We start from the raw sequence: 21,582 nt of genomic DNA on the forward strand, positions 1-21,582 counted from the left end.
AAGGTTGAAACAAATAGTGATTTATTCAATGGGATTGGTCTCCGTTTTTTGGATATTTTTCTCTTGACTCCGTTTTGTAGCCCCTGACAAGGCTAAAGGCATTATTAGAATCACAGCGTTCCCAAGGACTGTTTGGTGGCAGTGTTTGTGTGATAAACTATGGTTACTCACAGCTAATCCTTCCTAGTTCCATACAGACTCTTTTTTTTTTTTTTTTAAGATTTTATTCATTTATTCACGATAGAGGCAGAGACACAGGCAGAGGAAGAAGCAGGCTCCATGCCGGGAGCCCGACGTGGGACTCGATCCCGGGACTCCAGGATCGCGCCCTGGGCCAAAGGCAGGCGCTAAACCGCTGAGCCACCCAGGGATCCCCTCCATAAAGACTCTTTTTTTTTTTTTTTCCCCCATAAAAACTCTTTTTTTTTTTTTTTTAATTTTTATTTATTTATGAGAGTCACACACACACAGAGAGAGAGAGGCAGAGACACAGGCAGAGGGAGAAGCAGGCTCCATGCACCGGGAGCCCGATGTGGGATTCGATCCCGGTCTCCAGGATCGCGCTCTGGGCCAAAGGCAGGCGCTAAACTGCTGCGCCACCCAGGGATCCCCCCATAAAGACTCTTAAAGCGCTCCCACCCCCACACCTGCCTCCCCAGAACATTTAGGGCAGTTGTCTCCCCAAAATATCTTTATCATTTGGCTCTTGTTTCTCTGTCCTGTCATCATATTCCTTGAAAACAGCACTGGATTAATACTCTATTGTGTACCTTCTGTGGATAATCATTTCATCCTTTTTTTTTTTAATTTTTAAGATTTTTATTTTTAAGTAATCTCTATGCCCACTGTGGGACTTGAACGTACAACCCTGAGCTCAGGAATCACAATGCTCTACCAAATGGGCCAGCAGTGCCCCCAACCCCACCCCGCCCCGTAATCATTTTAATGACCCAACCCATGCTCCTTGCTCTGTTGCTTGAGCATCTCTTGGGGTGGTTTTTCGAATCCCTTAGCGGGCAGCGAATTTATTTCATCACTAGATGATGTAAAGGGTGGGATTTCGGGGGGTAGGGAAATGCAGAAATTATCTACCAAGTCAGCTTGATTGTTATCCTGTGAGTATACAAATAAGACATCTGGTGAATTACCCCTCAGAGTATGATTGTCATGGGTTATGAAAGTTGGCCACCCAAGGGTTCTAGGAAGAGGGGGAGGACATCACTTTTTATAATGCCTGCTTTGTGCCCTGGGCTTGTTTTATCTCATGTAATCTTCACAAAAATGCCCAGGGAGGTAAAGATTATCACAGCTTTGGCCTCTCAGATAAGCTGAAGTTTAGTGGGGTTCAGTAATTTGCCAAGGAACTTATGGCAGTATTTCTACCTGTGGCGTGTTGAACTGCAGAGAAGTGTAGCTGGATGAGGGACAACCCAAAGTGAATTTGCCCAGTGCAGTGGGAAAACAATGTCTCCTTAGTGAAGCAAGAGGCGGGGTGAAGGGTGTGTAGGGATGAAATGGAAAGGGATATTGCTCATTGAGTTAACTCTTCAGATGTTGGCTATAATGCTTGGTGGAAGGGAGCTCTCTGAACTGTCTTAACCTTGTGTCCTCTTTGATTGCGGGGAAGTAGTACTTTGATGTCTGTCTTCATTTTTTACCCTTATAAAACATCAGTTAGAAACTAAAATAAAGAAAAAAAAAACTAAAGGCAAACATTCTAATAACCACCTCCCCAGGTAACTCTTCCTTTTAAACTTGAGAAAAAGAGAAAAAAAAAAAAAAAAACTTCGAGAAAAGACAACGCCCCAGAGTGTTACCTGTTGTATGGATTGTACTACATTACGAAATTTATGCAAATTTACACACAATGCAGAGTGTGACTATAGTATCAAAACTTAAAAATAAGAAAATTAAACATTTAAATAACCGTTAGCTTCTTCATAAAAATACGTGCTTATTTTAGAGAGGTTGGAAGTTAATAAAGCTTGCTGGAAATCGCTTCTGGTCTCCCCCTTCAGCTTCTTAAAAGCCTGCTTTCTGGCTTCCCCAAAACATGTATTCACTTGATCGAATCCCACGTTGGCCATTGTTAGCTCTGAGTGTTTAAATTGTTTCTACGAATTCAAGCATTCGCTGCCATCTAAGAGGACTATCCTATACGGCTCTAAAAGTCTTCCAGTAGGGAAGTTCTCAGTAAGAGTGGCATTCCAGAAATGGTGTCCTCAGTAATCTGAAGTGTTTTTTTTTCGAACAGCCTAAAAAAGCCATTTGATACCTCGTGGTCTTGACCATATAACCATGTCTTTAAGTCCACATGTTCATTGCTTTGCATATGCTATAAAGATAACAGGGGCATGGGAATTTACTGCTCTGGTGTATACTTCATGGTTCGACACTACGTGAAAGTGCTTAGTATTCATGCATTTGCTACTACTCAATTATAGAAATTTTATTTATTCTTAAAGATTTTATTTATTCAAAAAAAAAAAAAGATTTTATTTATTCATGAGAGACACAGAGAAGCAGAGGGAGAAGCAGGCTCCATGCAGGGACTCGATCCCAGGACCCTGGGATAGCGACCTGAGCCAAAGGCAGATGCTCAACCCCTGAGCCAGGACCCAGGTGCCCCTCAATTAACAAATTTTACTACTGGAGGTGCCTCCGGACAGGATTGTTTTGGCCATTTTACTCTATATTTACCCAGGACAGTTGTTGGAGACTCTAGGAAGTGTGGGTGAGGTTCAGACTGACATGAAGCGGCTCTTCTGTGATTTCAAGTAATGCTCTGTCTTCGAGGCATTTTACTTGGCTTCCTGGCTCTGTGTGCGTTAACCCTTGGGTTGGAAACACTTCACTTTACTTCCTCGAGATGTTTCCTTAACTTGATATCCCAGGTTTAAATTTTGAGAAGAATAGTTTGGTCTCCCGGTATGGAGCCTCTCAAGTTGAAGATATGGGGAATATAATTTTAGCAATGATTTCAGAGCCTTATAGTAAGTATTGCTGTTGTAACAGCTGCAAACCCAGAATCCCCTCCTGCCGTGTTTTCCTCGTTGTATACCCTGGAAAGTCCTCCCACAGCTCTGTCTCCCCAGTAGCTAAAACGAGGACTTCTGTGTTCTCATTTTCAGATCACAGGTTTTCAGATCCGGAGAGAGTAAATTACAAATTTGAAAGTGGCACTTGGTAAGTACTAGAGCGGTAATCCATTTGAGCTTTTTGTTTTGTTCATGTTCATGTTCATCATGATATTTAGCTCCCTTTGTATTTCAGTAACTTCACTAAACCTTTCGGCTATCCGTTTTTTAAATATCAGGTTATTTTTATAAAAGAAGGTTGTATCTTAAAGTGAGCTTGGATGATAGGATTAAACTTAAAAATATCTGCATCCTTAGTCGCCATGACCCTTAGGTATCGTGTCGGTGCTTCGTATTTCAGCCTCTGAACTATTCATCCTCTCACAGGAAAACCTACAGAGGGAAAACCATAGGCTTTAAAAGTTCACGAGATTTTTACTGAGATAATTTAAAGTATGTTCTATCAGCCTGTACTTTAAAGCAAAGGAAATAACTGGCAAGAAGCATGAAACGGTGGTATCTCTTCGTGATCACAGGTAGACCTGTTTGCTTGTGAATCACTGCAGTGAATTCCTGAGATTGCCTGGTGCCCGAAGTGAACAAAAACTTCTGACGTCACTGCCCATAGAGAGACACTGGGGTCTATTTAGTTGGGGAGAAAGTGACTGATTTGGAAAGTGTCGTGGGATTACTGGAGATAGGAATATGGGAGGAACAGAGCACCAAAAGGTGTCAAAATGTAGACAAGGTAATTTGCAAACTGCTCACGGGTGTGGGAACTGGAACTCCGTGCGCTTCCCTAACCGCCCTGCTTGATAGGGGAGATGGTTCAGTGGCAGAGCTCTGACTGCATGCGCGGGTCCCTCATGCGGGTTAATTGCCAACTTTATGCAGATCTTAGGTTTTGCTGTCAAACTGGATTGAAACCCCCACCTGGTATGCTGGCTAGATCTGAGAATCGATTTAAACCTATCCTTGGTTCTAGGAACCTCCTGGCTATCGGGGTTTTGGGAGAACTCTGCTTCCTATCCGTTGAGCCTGGGTCCTTTTGAGTTTATGGCAAGCAAGCGGCAACTCAGCCAGTGATTTGTTAAGTGGGCTAGTTGTGTTAGACCTGCATAGGCAGTTGGCTTTCCTTCTTTCCTTTTTTTTTTTTTAAAGATTTTATCTATTTATTCATGAGAGACACAGACACATAGGCAGAAGGAGAAGCAGGCTCATGCGGGGAGCCCCATGTGGGATTCAGTCCGAGGACCCTGGGGTCACGACCTGAGCCGAAGGCAGATGCTTAACCACTGAGCCCCCTAGGTGTCCCAGCAGTTGGCTTTCTTTCTTTCCAAAGAATACTTTGAACTGTGCCCACATAATTTTGAGGTTATCAAATAAATCAGGCAGTCTTACAAGTCTGTCTGAATACCAAATAATACCTTCTGCATAACTAGGAAAATGGTAGCAGGGAATAGGTCAGAGTCTCTAGCGCTGATTAGGCAACCTGAAGTTCTGCTTTACCCACAGCAGCAAGATGGAACTTATTGATGACAACACCATAGTCCGGGCGCGAGGTCTACCATGGCAGTCTTCAGATCAAGATATTGCAAGATTCTTCAAAGGACTCAATATTGCCAAGTTGGTTTTCTTTAATCTCTACGTTACTTAGTAATCCCAAAGGGATAACGGGTGTCCTATCATTTTTTCCTCACTGTACTTCCCACCCCCCCACCCCCACTCTCTGTCCTTTTCAAAGGGGAGGTGCAGCACTTTGTCTGAATGCCCAGGGTCGAAGGAACGGAGAAGCTCTGGTGAGGTTTGTAAGCGAGGAACACAGGGACCTAGCATTGCAGAGGCACAAACATCACATGGGGACCCGGTACATTGAGGTATGTCCTTACAACTTGAGATCCTTGACATGTTGAGTATTCATGTTGGAAGGCTCAGAAACTGTATTTAATTTCCCTTTCTTTTCTTAGGTTTACAAAGCAACAGGTGAAGATTTTCTTAAAATTGCTGGTGGTGAGTGCTTTTTATATAATGTGGATATGAGAAGAATCTGAAATTTATTTATATACCAGAGTAGATAAATAGGGTCGTGAATAGTTTTTATCCCCTAAAGAAACCTAGGAATTGACTTTTTTTTTTTTTAAGTTGGAAGAAATGGCACATAGTACCAGTGAGTACAGTGTATACACTTGCCCTAAGGCTTCAGTCAGCCAACCATAGTTAACTGGCCATTAAAAATAGTACCGGGATCCCTGGGTGGCGCAGCGGTTTGGCACCTGCCTTTGGCCCGGGGCACGATCCTGGAGACCCGGGAGCGATTCCTACATCGGGCTCCCAGTGCATGGAGCCTGCTTCTCCCTCTGCCTATGTCTCTGCCTCTCTCTCTCTCTCTCTGTGACTATCATAAATTAAAAAAATAAAAAAAAATAGTACCATTCAGGGATGCCTAGCTGGCTCAGTCAGTCGGTTGAGTGTGCAACTCTTCCTCTGGGTTGAGGGTTCGATCCCCAGGTTGGGTATAGAGATTACTTCAAAAAAAGAATAGTACCCTTCAGGTGTGCCTGGCTGGCTCAGTCAGTGGAGCATCTGTTTGACCCTCTTGATCTCTAGAGTTTGAGTTTGAGCCTGAGCCCCACACTGGGTGTAGAGATTGCTTAAAATCTTAAAGGGAGAGAGTAGTTTTTGAAAGAAATTAAATAGTCTGAAAGCTACTTTTATTTATTTATTTTTAAAGATTTTATTTATTTATTCATGAGAGACACAGAGAGGCAGAGACACAGACAGAGGGAGAAGCAGGCTCCCTGCAGGGAGCCTGATGTGGGACTTGATCCCGGGACCCGAGGTTATGCCCTGAGCCGAAGGCAAACGCTCAACCACTGAGTCCCCCCAGGCGGCCCTGAAAACTACTTTTAAACAGTCATACTAGAGTACCTGGAATTGTTGGATATGTGCTTGTAGGATTTTTTCCTCCCGCTTCCAGAACTCCTCAATGGCCAGAACACAGTAGTTTTCTGGCTCTGATATATTTGTGAGTACGTAGTGTTTGCAATAACGACATCAGAAAAGAAGTGGAACAGATACTATCTTTATCTCATTAAGTGATTTGTTACTTTAAAATCTGTAACGGATGCATAAAAAATGTTGATATGGTTTGACAGATTTTTTTTCTATACATAAAACTATCTTGTAAGTTTCTAGTTCTGTTTATATAGCTTTATAACTTTCTCCTTTTAGTATATTATGAATATTTTCCCACATAACTAAATTTTCTTAAGTGTTAATATACAGTATTATGTACCATACTTTTTAAAAATACCCTGGTGGACATTTATAGCTCGTTTCCAATTTTTCCCCATAAAGATGTTGCAGTGAATATTTTTGTATCTCTGTATATGCCACTCATTAGGATAATTCTCTAACCTTAGGATAGCTAAATCCAAGAATGTAGGTAGACCTTTTAAGAGGCTTTTGAAAATATACTATTGCCAAATATATACTAGAGTGACTTTCACTTAAATATGGAGAATGTGTGTATCTCAGGGATATATAGCCCTGGTTAAAATCCTTGGAACTGTGAATTCATAGCAAAAATCTCTCATTTGCACAATTTGCTGGTTTATTTCTGTTCTGACAATTCTTTAGATCTACAAAGACTTCCAAATTCAGGGCTTCAGGTTTGATAGTGTTTCCAAAACCCCAAAGTGATGTTTGATACTGGTTGGGAATTGAGATATATTGGGAGTTGCATGAGGTTCCATGATAGACAGCAAAGTTAACTCCTACATTAATACCTGAGAGTTCATGGTATGTGGGTAGTATGAGAGTCTGCTCTTTTTATTTTTTAAAGATTTTATCCATTTGGGGGAGAGAGTACGCACATGGAAACAAATGGGGACAGGGAGGCAGGCTGAGAGAGAGAAACAGACTCACCAAGCAAGGAGACAGATGTGGGGCTTGATCCCAGGACCCCAAGATCACGACGCTTAGCTGACTGAACCATCCAGGGGCCCAGAGACTTTCCTCTTAAAGGAAAATGTTAATGGGACATCTGGATGGCTCATTAGGTAGAGCATGCAACTCTTGATCTAGGGGTGATGAGTTCAAGCCCCACGTTAGTGGTGGAGCCTACTTTTAAAAAAAAAAAAAAAAAAAGGAAAATGTTATGTGTACACGAGCTTGAAGGATGTGCCTCTGAATATTTGCTACCTGGCAGTACTATACAAGATGCTTTATGAGAGGCAGGATGTTGATAAATCTTGAAACTGGCTGCTGTGCATGTTCATCATACTCCCTTTTACTTGAGTAGGTTTGAACTTTTCTTAATAAAAAGAAATCAGGAAAATAATAACAAAATCACCAAAGTGCTTTATGTGTAGTAACTTATTTAATTATCATAATCTATGAGGTAGATGATTTTACCCCCATTTTACAGATGAGGACACTAAAACAGAGGTTAAACTAAAGTCCTAGCCTAGTACATGGCAAAGTCAAGATTGGGCCCGGGCTCCTTGACCTGTGCTCTTACCTAGCATGATGACTTCCTCTCCACGAGAAGAATACAGTGGTTTTCCATGATTTAATTGTCTGGCCACCTTCCTAAGTTAAGAAGTGCTTTATGAAAATGGTAGGGGAATAGTTTCAAATTGTTGAGGAGAGAATTTGGTTTCCTGGGATGTTGTCATGAATTCAGTGGGAGTGGGAGCTTTAATTGTAAACTGCTCAAGACACTGCCAAGAATCTTACCATTTTAAGTTTGGTAAAATTGATGTCTTAACCATTTCTCCCCGTGCTTCCTGGTATTTGTGTTTCCTAGGTACATCTAATGAGGTAGCCCAGTTTCTCTCCAAGGAAAATCAAGTCATTGTCCGCATGCGGGGGCTCCCGTTCACGGCCACGGCAGATGAAGTGGTGGCCTTCTTCGGACAGCATTGCCCCATCACCGGGGGGAAGGAAGGCATCCTCTTTGTTACCTATCCAGACGGTAGGCCAACAGGGGATGCCTTTGTCCTCTTTGCCTGTGAAGAATATGCACAGAATGCATTGAGGAAGCATAAGGACTTGTTGGGTAAAAGATACATTGAACTCTTCAGGAGCACAGCAGCTGAAGTCCAGCAGGTTGGTTTTTAAGAGCATTTTGGTGGCTTTGTGTGATTATTCTATTTATTTCCAAGAACAATCCAACATTATTTATTGTGTTAAAACTTGAAAAATACAGAAAGTACAGGTGCATTTTTTAAAAAGAATTTCATTCTGTAATTAAAAGATAACCACTGTAATTTTCTATACACACAGAAAAAAATGCATGTGTTTTTATATAATTAGAATATTGCTGTAATACACTCCATATTCTTTTTAAAAACTACATATCTTGCAAGTTTACCCATGGCTAAAAAAAATTCATTTTTAATGTTATGTACATAATTTATTTAGAAAATCTGTTGTACATTTAGGTTGGCTTCTTTTTCCCCCATCTATAAGGAATTTCTAGATACACATGTTCATAAAACTCTCAATTTCTGATTCCTTAGAACTGGATGGGATGAGCTCTCTCTCTTTTTTTTTTAAGATGTTTATTTATTATGAGAGACAGAGAGGCAGAGACACAGGCAGAGGGAGAAGCAGGCTCCATGCAGGGAGCCTGATGTGGGACTCGATCCCGGGACTCTGGGATCACACCCTGAGCCAGCAGGCAGACACTTAACTGCTGAGCCACCCAGGCGTCCCTGGATGAGCTCTTAAGGTTTTTTTGTGTGTGCGTGTGTGTGTTTTAAGATTTTATTTTTTCATAAGAGACAGAGAGAGGCAGAGACCTAGGCAGAGTGACAAGCAGGCTCCCTGCAGGGGCCCCGATGTGTGACTCGATCCCGGGATCACGACCTGGGCCAAATGCAGATGCTCAACCACTGAGCCACCCAGGCATCTCAGGGTCTTTAATATTTTACCAAATTTATTTCCCAAAGGCTTGATCAGTTCCATACTGCTAATGATAGGTAATAATAGGACAAAAGGGTGTTTTACACTTTCAGAATTTAGAAATGTTTTTGAGGCACAGATGGGACAGTCAGTTGCCCAAAATGATCCAGGAAGGAAGCTACCTGTGGAGCTTCAAGCTTTTTGGCTATTCTTCTTGACTTCCCAGCTGAAGGGGCTTTAAGGGTCTTCGTTTTTCTTGTGTATCTGAGATTACGCAGACTGTTTCGTGTGTGGCTCTTCCAACTTATTCCACTTGGGTCCCCTAATAGAACAGAGCAACTTTAGTGATACATTTCAGCTTTTATTTTTACAAGCAGTTAGAATACTGACTCTACTATTATTTCTTTGAGTTCATAGAATGACTTTGTCTAGCTTCTTTCTGCAAAGCCCATCGTGTATTGTGACTTGAAATAATTGCCCAGAGTTGAAAAGAACTTCCCACCTGCTAGGATACCGACATGATCTTTATACCTGTAACAAACGCAGGTGACATTTTAAGCTAGTTCTGCATCCATCCTCATGTACTCGTGTTCTTGAACCCTAAACTGTGAACATACTTAAAAATTTAAACGATTCTGTACCTTGTTGAAAATAAGTATCATAAATTCAGAATTTCTAAAATATGCTACATATGCTCGAGGCTTGTAACACTAGACACATCAGTCCAAATTAGTGGAGGGGAAAATGAGATTTATTTTTTTTAATTTTTTTTATTTTTTATTTTTATTTCTTTGGAAAATGAGATTTTTTAATCTTTAATTGGGGGATCCCTGGGTGGCTCAGCAGTTTGGCACCTGCCTTCGGCCTAGAGCGTGATCCTGGAATCCCAGGATCGAGTCCCACGTCGGGCTCTTTGCATAGAACTTGCTTCTCCCTCTGCCTTTGTCTCTGCTTCTCTCTCTCTCTCTCTGGGTCTCTCATGAATAAATAAAATCTTTTCTAAAAAAATCTTTAATTGGAAGAATAGTTTTATGGAAATCTTGGCCTAGAATAGACTCCTCCAGGGTCTTGGCCACTGTATATTGTATTGGTTTGGGTGTAGAGTACGCTACCAGAATATGACTTTACCATAATGCAGTTTGGGTGATAGATGAGCTTTGTCTCCAGCCCCCATCCTACTGATTTATGTAAGGAATGCTGAAGTCCTCATATGCTCTGCACTGTCATCATTTCATTACTAATAATCATTTCGTTCAAGAACTACTTGCTCACCTCCTATTTGGCAGGTATCAGAAGGTGCTTGACCATTTCGTGTGCTGAGTTTGTCTACAACCACATGTATTTTCTATTCGTGCTTATCCTATAACATTTGTGCTGGGTCTTGATTATTTGTATAGTTCTTAAAAATTCTTGCTGTCTCTGAAGTTTCTTTGGCTGTGGTGTATTTATCTTTTGATTTCTGTAACCTCTTAACTTTGATAGCAACTGGACAGGGTTGGAGTGGGGAATTAGGGCAATTTGGGGGGAGGGTTTTGAGTCTACATTTTCACTTTACGGGAGGATTAAGGCTATAGTAGTAAATTCGAGAAACCTAGTGATGTCACACACGCTGTTTGCACAAGTATCTCCTACTATTATAAACTAGTAGGCATGTTCCAAACTAAGGCAGAAGGAGACCAGAACCCTATAACAGAGTGTTGCTTGGGGAATAATCCTTTCTCCTAAATGTAGCAAACCTCTCATTCATTTTCAAGATAGCCAAATTCCATGACTTTAGAAGATAGTCAAGATGTTTTGTCTTGCACTGTCTCAAATTCACATCAAAACTGGTTATTTTTTAATTTTTTTCATTTTACATTACCAGCCATTGTCTTGAATTTGTTTTATACGACGTATATATTCATATACATAAATACTTGTTTATATGTATAAACCCTTGCTTGGGTTTGGAGGCGGGATGTGATAACAATATTAAGGGGAAGGCTGTGCTTAGTGAAACGAAATCTAAGAGATGGCTACAGGAGTCCACATTTAACAGTATGTTCAGGTTTTTATAAAAGCAGCGTACTTTTTAGGATATTTGTCCCAAGACAGTGATGTCCTTGTCCAGTAGACAAGCACTTAATCTAAGCACGTTGTATTGCATATGGCATGCGCCTCAGCATGCACTTGACAAAAGCATGGGTATCCTGCTTCCCCAGCTGAGAAGTATGAAGCTCTTTCTGCATAAGTGCTTCTCAAACTTTAATATGCCTACAAATTACCTGGGGATCCCGTTAAAATGCAGGTTCACGTTCACTAGGTCTGGAGTAGAGCTGAGATGATGCGTTTCTCGCGAGCCCCACAGTGCTGCTGTGGTTTGCAGACCACATTGGAGGAGCAAGGCTCTAAATCCCCTGTCTTTTGCTTTGAGTACAGGTGCTGAACCGATTCTCTTCGGCCCCTCTTATTCCACTTCCAACCCCCCCCATTATTCCAGTACTACCTCAGCAATTTGTGCCCCCTACGAATGTTAGAGACTGTATACGCCTTCGCGGTCTTCCCTATGCGGCCACCATTGAAGACATCCTAGACTTCCTGGGGGAGTTTTCTACGGATATTCGAACGCATGGGGTGCACATGGTATTGAATCACCAGGTAAGAAGTAACTTAAAGCCCATTTGCTTATTCTTAGGATCAGGCTCTCTTTCAGTTCAAAAAAAAAAAAAAAAGAAGAAAAAAAAAGTACAAGCGTTCATCAGCTGTCTAGTGAGTCTTTAAGGAGAGCTTTAAGTGTAGATGCAGGAGGTCTTTAAGATAAAGTCCAGAAAGAATGCTGTCTTTGGTATGGTGATTTAAATTCAGCTCTGATTCCATCATTTATATCCATCAAACTATTAGTAGTCTCAGGAAGGATGCAAATAATATTCTCTGTCTAATATAACATTTTACTGTTGCAACTACTAAGCTTTGTTTGCTGTTGTAGCATGAAAGCGATTGTTAGGCTATGTATAAACCAATGAGCATGTCTCTGTTCCAGAGTATTTTATCTATAGACTGTTTAGAAATTGTTTATTAAAAAACATTATTTTCTATATATGACATCAAATGACATTGAGTAGAGTGCGAACTTAGTAAAGATGTGTTGGAATGGTATGTGATCATAACAGGCGCTCAAATGTATTAATGAATTGTTGAAAAGCCTCCATCGAAGAATAACCAGATTCTTATAGTATGTGAGCATCTATTCGAAGCGTATTAAAAGTAGTTCCTGCCTTGGTGTCCCTTGATTTTTGGTTAAATAAAATTAATCCCATTAGTTGCTGAATAGTTGATCAGCATTGTGTGCTATCATAAGCAGGACAGAATTTTTTAAAAACCTGTAAACCGGGTGATTCTAATTAAAATTTTGGAAATCTTAAAAGCAAGGTTGCATTACTTTTTAAAAATATTTTCTGAACACTATGGGTTGAATATAGGTTTGTATTGGAAATACCAACGCTTTTTAAATTGCTAGTCTGAGTATGAGGAATCAGAAAACCTTCTGAGCCCCTGGCTTGGTTTCCCACACCGGCACATGCTCATTCTAACTCTTATGTCAATATTAAGCTATGCAACTTTTAATCTATATACCCTCTCAGCATGCTTCACTGGTGGGAGTCCTTTTGAATAAAACTTCCCTACAATTCAGCATCGCCAGGAAATTGTTTGGTTTCTCTTTGAGCACCATTTCTAATAACCTAGGGGTTATTATTGTTCTTTGATTAACCACAGTGGACATATTTGCCTCTTATTGACCCACGTGACGTATTGTGATTGCATTTGGGAGAAATGCTTCTTTAATGATGAGCTTTTAGCTGCCTTGAAGATGTTAGGTTTCCATCTTGGACTGGGTCTCCCTGGTATCCCTAATTTCCCTGGTATGGTAACTCTTATGGTAACTTGCATGGTTATAATTTGCACTAAATAGTCCCTTAGAGACTTTTAAAGAAATCCTTAGAAAAAAGAAAATCTTAAAAGCTGATCCTGTCTTTTTCTCCCCCATAAAATTTCCATGTTAAAGAAAAACCAAGGTGTTCTGGTTCTGTGAAACAGAAATTGACCAGCTTGGTTTTAAATAGGCTTTTTAGCAAGCTATTAGTAATCGAGGAAATACCTATAAACACCTGTCCAAGGTTTAAGGTGGAGCTGAGAGAAGGACTCCTAAGCAAGGCGATGATACAGCTTTCCTCCACCCTCAATGTGCCTTTAGTTCCCATTTCCTTATCCCCACATCCTATGGAGATGGGAGATGTTGCAGGGCAACGACGGACATCTGAGAGCCAAAACAGAACACTGGCTTATTTGGCTTCACGTAGGAGCATACCTAAAGCTCTTCTACTGGTTCTGTTCCTAGCTTTTCTCTGTCACATAAGATTTAACAGGGTTTTCCAGAAAGGTGCAAAACCCAATATACGAGCCTAGACTTCGAAGCCTCAGTTATAAGGAGACCCTTTCAAAAAGCCCTGTACATCTGATACTAATTAGCAGAAGCGAGAAAGGATCATTTTCGACTGTGAGCTCTCAAAACTTTGTCCAAGATTTTGTGGGCCATTCTGCTGATCAGGTGATAAAAATGCAAGTTAGATTTCAGTAGACAACACTTGTCACCCAGATTTTGTGGCTAAAATGTCTGTACTATGGGTGATTGTCACTTTGCATGTTTTATAAGCAACCATTTCCTTGTTGAAGGAGACAGTCTCCTTTTGTTTTTATTCTTCCCCCACACGCTCAGGGCCGCCCATCAGGAGATGCCTTTATCCAGATGAAGTCTGCGGACAGAGCATTTATGGCTGCACAGAAGTGTCATAAAAAAACCATGAAGGACAGATATGTTGAAGTCTTTCAGTGTTCAGCTGAGGAGATGAACTTTGTGTTAATGGGGGGCACTTTAAATCGAAATGGCTTATCCCCACCGCCATGTAAGTTACCATGTAAGTTTTTCTTGGGTCTTGGCGCTATTCTACGCTATATGCTGGTAGGTGCTTAAGCTGCTTTCATAACTTTCTGTGCCCCTGGTTCTTTCTAAGGCAGGTGAAGTGGTTACATAAGGCTTTCCCATCTGAAATCGGTAGTATCTGGTAATCATTTAAGACCTTGGTTGTGGACACCCATAATTAGAGATGCTATGGAAACCTTCTTTCAAATTATATTCTTGCTTTTCCAGTGATAAGCACTTGATTTCTGAAGCTTAGTGTGCTCAAGATAAGCACTGACTCTGGGAGGCAACCTGGCTATGTAGATATTTTAATACGCATTTAAAGGTAAAATAAGTATGGCTGGATCCTCGTTCTTGTCTTTTTTTTTTTTTTTTTTTTTTTGAAACTTTATATTTTGTTTTTTGAAGGGTGATTTGATGCCCGTTTTACATGTTCCATTTTTTGAGCATTAAGTATTTCTTTGGAAAGGACAATCTGGGGAACACTTCTCTTGGTCTCCAGGATATCTGGAATAAAAATACAAATACAAATGCGTAAATAAATTAGCCAAAGTTTCCATTGGATCGCAGGATCAGTGCTTAATTTCAAGGCATGCTCTTGCTCATTGGCATCTGGGTGCAAGCCATCTGAAATCCTGTTTGAGAGGAATAAGCCCTTTAGTCTGGTGACTATGTTATGAGGTTAGTGACTAAGGAATATTTGGGGATCTGACGTTAAGATTTGAATCTTTTTGACACAGTTTTCACTTTTGAATAAGACATACCTTGTTAGGAGCCATGCTGGGTATGTTTAAAGAATGTAGCACTTGGAATGTAGTCCAAAGATAATGGAGAAAGCCAACTGGATTATGTACTTGATCCCAATAAAATGGAGTGTGTTAGGACATTACTTTCTATACAGAGGGATCTATACCAATAAAACTATTTGATAAATTATTTTTCGTAGAACATTTGGTGGGGCTTAATCCTTTTTTTTCCCCCTCGGACTTCCTAAATGCTAATACTCCATTCATCTGCTGCTTGCTGTTGGTGAATATCTCAGAGTTGATAACTGATGAGCGTCAAGTTCTAAAAACTTATGATTGGGTTTAAGCGGTGTCTTAAAGTAATCTCAGTCCTATGTATTCTGTCCATAAAGCACTGATAATGTCAGTAACTTTTATGATTTCCTTTAGTGATAATCTTATCAAACATTGTGAGATAAGGGAATTTCTTCATGCTGTGTAACCCAAATTATTCTGCTATGGTATCCTTTTACTTCTCTCTCTCCCTGGTTGAAAACTGGTCATTACAGACTTTCTTCCTAAGACTTTCATTCTATTCCTCTTTCCCTTTCCTAAAGCCCTAAAGTAACATGAAAAAATTTAACATGCCTTTTTCCACATAAAAGTAGATTTTGATGTATTTTAATAATCTCCAAAAATGTTAACCAAAATTGACTACTTGCTATTTTAGTGAAAGAGTTTACTCATTAAAAAAAAAAAAAGTTGGAATTCCGACTGATACATGCTAATATCATGCCTGTTCTACTGGACTTTTTTTCCCTGCCATCTCCCTTAAGGTGATTTCCTATTTTTACAGCAACCAAAAAACTTAGAGAAATTGCATATGCTTTTTTAATCTACTCAAAACAACTAAAGAATTTAAAATAGTGATTGGTTAATCTGCACGAAGGAATTTCTTATTAAATCTGGGAAAGAAAAAAGAAAAATCTGGGAAAGAAATGCTGTTAAGGTTTTTTTAACTTTAATTTGTTTATTGACATTTTAACTTTTTCAAAAAGTTGACATTAGAAGGTAAATTCCACTTTTCTAATCGATGAATATACACATCTGATTCTCTTTTAGGAGTGTCATAGCTGTCCTTCCACTTGAGGAATATCCAAATCTGGGCAGCCTAATCTATTATCAAAAATTTCAACCTTTCTTTATATTGTCCTAACAAATTGCATAGTTTTGAAAGCGAGATAGGGGCATAGGCTTATAATTTTCTATATGACTTAGGTGCCCCCCATTTCTTTGCCCTTTTGTGGAGTTTTTAAGGTCAGGAATTATCATTTTAAATCTTTTTTACGTTAAGTATCGAGCATGCAGCACAGTTTTTAGTGAATTATGAAGGAGATACCTAAAGGTTGAATATGAGATCAATATGTTGGTCTTTGGTTTATGTACCCCGTACAGCAGACTCTCTTGATCCTCTCCATACACATGTAGAAACTCATAAGAAATGAAAAAGACGGGCAGCCCAGGTAGCTCAGCGGTTGAGCGCCTGCCTTCAGTCCAGGGTGTGATCCTGGAGACCCGGGATCGAGTCCCGCGTCGGGCTCCGTGCATGGAGCCTGCTTCTCCCTCTGCCTCTCTCTCTCTCTCTCTCTCTCTCTCTCTCTCTCTCTCTCATGAATAAATAAATAAAATCTTAAAAAATGAAAAAGACAATAGAGATTTTTCTGTGAAAAGTTATTCCTTGAGCCTCTGCTATTTGCAAAATGTATTAGATGGTTATAGGTTTAAAAATTAAAGACAAGAATTCCAAATTCAAGCAACCATTCAGTTATCTCTCCTGTTGAATGCAGATGGCCTGGATAGTTGTGTTCATTTCACATGTTAAAGCTACTAAGACTAAGCCATGACTAGTATCACTTAAAAGAGTTATGTGGCCTGGAAGATATTGAATAACTGGAAGATAATAGAATTTCATCCTTTCTGTTTTCTATTTAACCTGAGTCCACTTTTTATCAGCCGACCCTCGGCTTTGATTTCCTTCCAAATCAGGAAGATTTGGGTGTGTATTTTTTTAGTTATTTTTCAGGTTGGGTACTTTTTTTTTTTTTTAAAACCAGTCCAAAGATGTAGATTAGCTTCAAAGCCCATCTTCTGGGATTCATTTAGATGGAAATAATAATGCAGAGTTAATCTACTTTTAGGTCCGTTCACTCTGGCACCATCTATGCTTTGGCATAATGCATGGAATTCATGAAATCATTTTTATCCTAACTTTTTCATCTTACACTGTACTACAGAACAGATAACAGGACGAAAGAGAAGCATAGCTCTCAAAAAAGCAACAACAGCAGCCCAGCTTTTAGTTTGAAGTTACACTACGTGTCAGTCCTATGTTTCTTTCCTCAAAGGGTTAGATTGTGGTAACTGGCACTTAGGAGTAGGGAAAAAAAATCACATGTCATGAAATGGTTGAAAAGACTTTAAAATCCACTTGATAATCGTGTTTCCCAATTTCTAGGTCTATATAGGTTTTGAGATTATCTTTAGGTGTTAACTATACAATCAAAAGGAAGTTGCGTGGATGTTTTAGTCACATTTTGTGTGGAAGATCAGGATTCAGTGACTGAGTTGAAGACTCACCAGAAAATGACCAACATTAAAAAACTTTTTCAGGGTTCCTGGGTGTCTCAGGGTGTGACCCCAGGGTACTGGGATCAAGTCCCACATCATGCTCCCTGCAGGGAGCCTGCTTCTCCCTCTGCCTGTGCTTCTTCTTCTCTCTGTGTCGCTCACGAATAAATACGTAAAATCTTTAAGAAAAATTTTAATTCCATACTTTTAGAAATTTGAGAATTCACATGGTTCTAACAATTTCAAAAAAAGATTAAATATATACAAATTTTAAAAGTTGCTTGGGCTGACAAAGAACCTGTTAAAATGTTCATGTGAGAAATAAAATGTACGTCCGTATGGACCAGTGAGCTTCTGGATTTTTTTTTTTTTTTTTTTAAGATTTATTTGTTTTTCATGAAAGACCCAGAGAGAGGTGGAGGGAGAAGCAGGCTCCCTGGGGGAGCCGGATGCGGGACTCGATCCCAGGACCCCAGGATCACGCCCGCAGCCAAAGGCAGCCGCCCAACCCCTGAGCCGCCCGGGCCTCCCGAGCTTCTGGCTTTAATGCTAGCACGTGTGTCCGTTGTGACAAACATGTCTCAAAGTCTCTCTCTTTGCTTATCCAGGCCTGTCTCCTCCCTCCTACACATTTCCAGCCCCTGCAGCAGTCATTCCCACGGAAGCTGCCATTTACCAGCCCTCCGTGCTTCTGAACCCTCGGGCGCTGCAGCCCTCCACGGCCTACTACCCGGCGGGCACCCAGCTCTTCATGAACTACACCGCCTACTACCCCAGGTAAGGCCCAGGGCAGTGCGCGGAGGGACCGGAACAAAGGGCCCCTTTGAGCGCAGCGCCCGAGCTCACAAAAGAATATTGTCCGCCGCTGAAGGTGAGGATGGCAGCAGCAGCTCTGTCCCAGCTCTGACCGACAAGGCTGTTTCGAGACCCAAGAAGTTCATTTTTTAACCGTATATTGAGCAGGATCTTTCAGGTCACCTGCGACGTTCCTCTTTCCCTCCTCCCATCTTAGGGCCCTAAGTAAGTGGCACTGTCAGCACTGCAACACGTGGCACTGTGTCTCCTGTGAATGGATTATAAACCCAGAAAATCCTTCAGAGCAGTTCTGTTTTAAGTAGCATCAATTCAGATGTCAACCCGTAATAAAAACTGTTGTAAATTTTATAGGACTCCTATTAGTTCCCCCCCTAGATTAGTACGGGCCAGTCCGAGATGTGATTCTTCTGTACTTTCTTAGAATCAACAGATTTTTAATCTGATTCATTCTTCTTAGTTGTGCTCAATTTCTGGAAGGCAGCAGGTATGATGGAGAGAAAGCCGTTGGTCTGGAAGTTGAGAGGCCGGAGATTAGTCTCAGCTCTTATTCTTTTTTTTTTAAGATTTTTAATTTATTCATGAGAGACAATGAGAGAAAGGCAGAGACCCAGGCAGTGAGAGGAGCAGGCTCTCAGCTCTTATTCTAACTGGGGCAAGTCACTTAACCTTTCTGGTTCTTATAAAATGATGTGATTTGCCAAGTTTTTTAGAAGTCCCTTCCGGGTCTGCTTGCTTGTGATTCTAACTTGGATGTATAACGATCTCTCGTTCTCAAATTTTCTTTTCAAAAAAATCTGTTGAGCCAGTAACTGATTCATTATGAAAGTAAACTTTTATTTCATTTTATTAAGATTAAAAATTTATTAAGATAGTTTTTTATTTAAATAAAATTTTACACCTGCTCGAGTGATATTGCTCAGAATTTTAAAAATTTGGCCACCCCTTATTTTTCCTTCCCCAGCTATTTTGACATGTTTTGAGTACAGCCATAAATATATAAGCAAGATTTTTTGATAAGCCATCTGGAGGGAACCTATCTGATCCCCTAGTTGCTATGTCACATTGTAGTTTTCTTCGCTTTCCATCTAGTTTTCTGGAAGGGAACAGAAACTGTAGACTCTCAGCAGTGAAGCTTGTAGCCTCTGTTTGTTACTTTGTTGGGTATTTTTATTTATTTATTTATTTTTTATTTTTTAAAAGATTTTATTTATTCATGAGAGACACACAGAGAGAGAGAGAGAGAGAGAGAGGCAGAGGGAGAAGCAGGCTCCATGCAGGGAGCCCGACGTGGGACTCGATCTCAGGTCTCCAGGATCACGCCCTGGGCCAAAGGTGGCGCTAAACCATGAGCCACCAGGGTTGCCCTGTTGGGTATTTTTAAAAGATTCATAAAGGCTATTACACATATTCTTTATTCCGTTGGGGAAGAATGACGAGAAGGCCATAATGATTGTCAGTTGGCCGCCTTGAAGGTTTGAAAAGGCTCAGAAGCATGAATGATTCCTCCTGGTTGCGTGCCGTGTGAGGCGCCTAGGCCAGGCCCAACCTGCCACCTTCTGTGGATCCTGTGACAATCACTTGCTAGTTAGTGGACTCTGGTTATGAGAAAGATCTTTGTCTACCTTTCTTGCACCCTCAGAATGTCAGGAGTCCAATGCATTGTTCCTTTGGGTGCCTGTGGCTGCTTTTCCACTCTAGGATACATTTGTAGGGTATCCAATTCCATCATTGCCTTGAAATCTGGACCCTATGAGAAGAAGGAGTCCCTCAGAAATAGCTGGTGTTCGTGGCAAGATGGGAACTTGAGTCTTGAATGGCAGCCCCAAAGGCAAGAGGAACTGATGTTTCTGGTGTAATAGCTCCTGTAATTTTGGGTCCGTGCCTATAGGTTGATTTTTTTTTTTTTCCTAGTAGTTTTAAAGTTTGTAAGATCTTCTTGGTTAATTGTAAGAGTATAGAAGTATAGTGAGTGAAAGTAGATTCCCATTTTATACAGCTCTAAGTCTAGAAGCAGTCCTGGTTTGGTTTCATTACTGATTTGGTGATATATGGACACACGTGTGTACTTCTAAATGAGCCATACGATACTTAGCATGTACTGCTTACGCGTCTTTTTTTTTCTTTCTTTCTTTTTTTTTTTTTAACTTGCCACTATGTCCTTGACATCTTCCCTAAGGAATGTTTATATATTTACCTCATTCTTATAACTTCCACATGATGTCACGAGGGTGAAAATACATCAGAATTTAACAATTCCTTTATTTTTAGACCTCTAATTAAAAAAAAAAATTCCCTATTAAAAAAAGCTCATATTGATCTTTAAATACTTTCATTTCTGTAAAATGAAAATTTTACAGAAATTAAGGGGAGGGAAAGGAGGGAGAGAGAGAAAGAAGCAAACTCACCACTGAGTGAGGAGCCTAGTGTGGCACTCAGCCTCACAACCCTGATCATGACCTTGAGCCTAAATCAAGAGTCGGATACTTAACCAATTGAGCCACCCAATGGCCCCAGAAATGAAATTTTTTTTTTTTCAGAAATGAAATTTTTAATTGAAGGTTGTGTGTATTAAATTTAAGTGTTTTTTTTTTTTTTTTTTTTTAAGATTTTATCTATTCGTGAGAGACAGAGAGAGAGAGAGAGAGAGAGGCAGAGACACAGGCAGAGGGAGAAGCAGGCTCCATGCAGGGAGCCCAATGTGGGACTCGATCCCCGGGACTCTGGGGTCATGCCCTGAGCTGAAGGCAGGTGCAGGGACCCCTAACTTAAATACTTTCACGTAACTCCTATATATTTCATTATTTTAATTGATGTTTCCCTAATTGTAGTGAAATTACCCACCCAAAGTGTTTAAACGTGAGAGTGTTCTGTTATTCTGCAAAATCTCGAATAATTTAAAAAACAAAATCCAGAAAACTCTAAGAATAATTCACGGTTTCGTCAGAATTCCACTAATTTCTAACCTGCCACGACTAAAAGGTATTTGAGGCTATTAAAAAAAAAAAAAAAAAAAAAAGCTGGGATCCCTGGGTGGCTCAGCGGTTTAGCACCTGCCTTCAACCCAGGGCATGATCCTGGAATCCCGGGATCGAGTCCCACATCAGGCTTCCTGCACAGATCCTGCCTCTCTCTCTCTGCCTGTGTCTCTGCTTCTCTCTCTGTGTGTCTCTCATCAAATAAATAAAATATTAAAAAAAACTGTGTAAGTTTTCAGGTATATTTTGACCATATTCCCTCATGATGGGGAAGGTTTAAAAGCGTATCTGTGAGACTAAAAAAGTATATTAATCAGACTAGAATTTTTGTCTCTTTTTCAATTAAAGTTTTTAAAATTCCCTCCTTTTTATGAAATATGTCCGTTTGACTTGAGGTTCATTCAGCATGTTCGTTACTTTAAGAGACTAATGCATTTTGCAGATTTTTAAAAAAGATTTTCCTTGAGGGACACCTGGGTGGCTCAGATGATTGA

At 40.3% G+C, this 21,582-nt stretch overlaps 1 protein-coding gene across 5 annotated transcripts in view; it reads left to right on the forward strand.

Annotated features, from left to right (window-relative positions):
- Positions 1-21,582, forward strand: part of ESRP1 (epithelial splicing regulatory protein 1) — a 55,359-nt gene that overhangs the window by 14,683 nt on the left and 19,094 nt on the right. For 4 of the 5 annotated variants that reach the window (XM_025433600.3, XM_025433601.3, XM_025433598.3 and 1 more), the window contains exons 5-13: positions 2,895-2,993; positions 3,132-3,186; positions 4,593-4,703; positions 4,822-4,954; positions 5,045-5,087; positions 7,888-8,189; positions 11,406-11,624; positions 13,741-13,939; positions 17,906-18,074. In XM_025433600.3, the coding sequence (XP_025289385.1) occupies positions 2,895-2,993; positions 3,132-3,186; positions 4,593-4,703; positions 4,822-4,954; positions 5,045-5,087; positions 7,888-8,189; positions 11,406-11,624; positions 13,741-13,939; positions 17,906-18,074 (1,330 nt within the window). The remainder of the gene's footprint in view (positions 1-2,894; positions 2,994-3,131; positions 3,187-4,592; positions 4,704-4,821; positions 4,955-5,044; positions 5,088-7,887; positions 8,190-11,405; positions 11,625-13,740; positions 13,940-17,905; positions 18,075-21,582) is intronic. The other variant, XM_025433599.3, reaches the window with a different exon arrangement.

Source organism: Canis lupus, chromosome 29 (assembly GCF_003254725.2).
Source record: "Canis lupus dingo isolate Sandy chromosome 29, ASM325472v2, whole genome shotgun sequence".
NCBI classification, from domain to species: domain Eukaryota; kingdom Metazoa; phylum Chordata; class Mammalia; order Carnivora; family Canidae; genus Canis; species Canis lupus.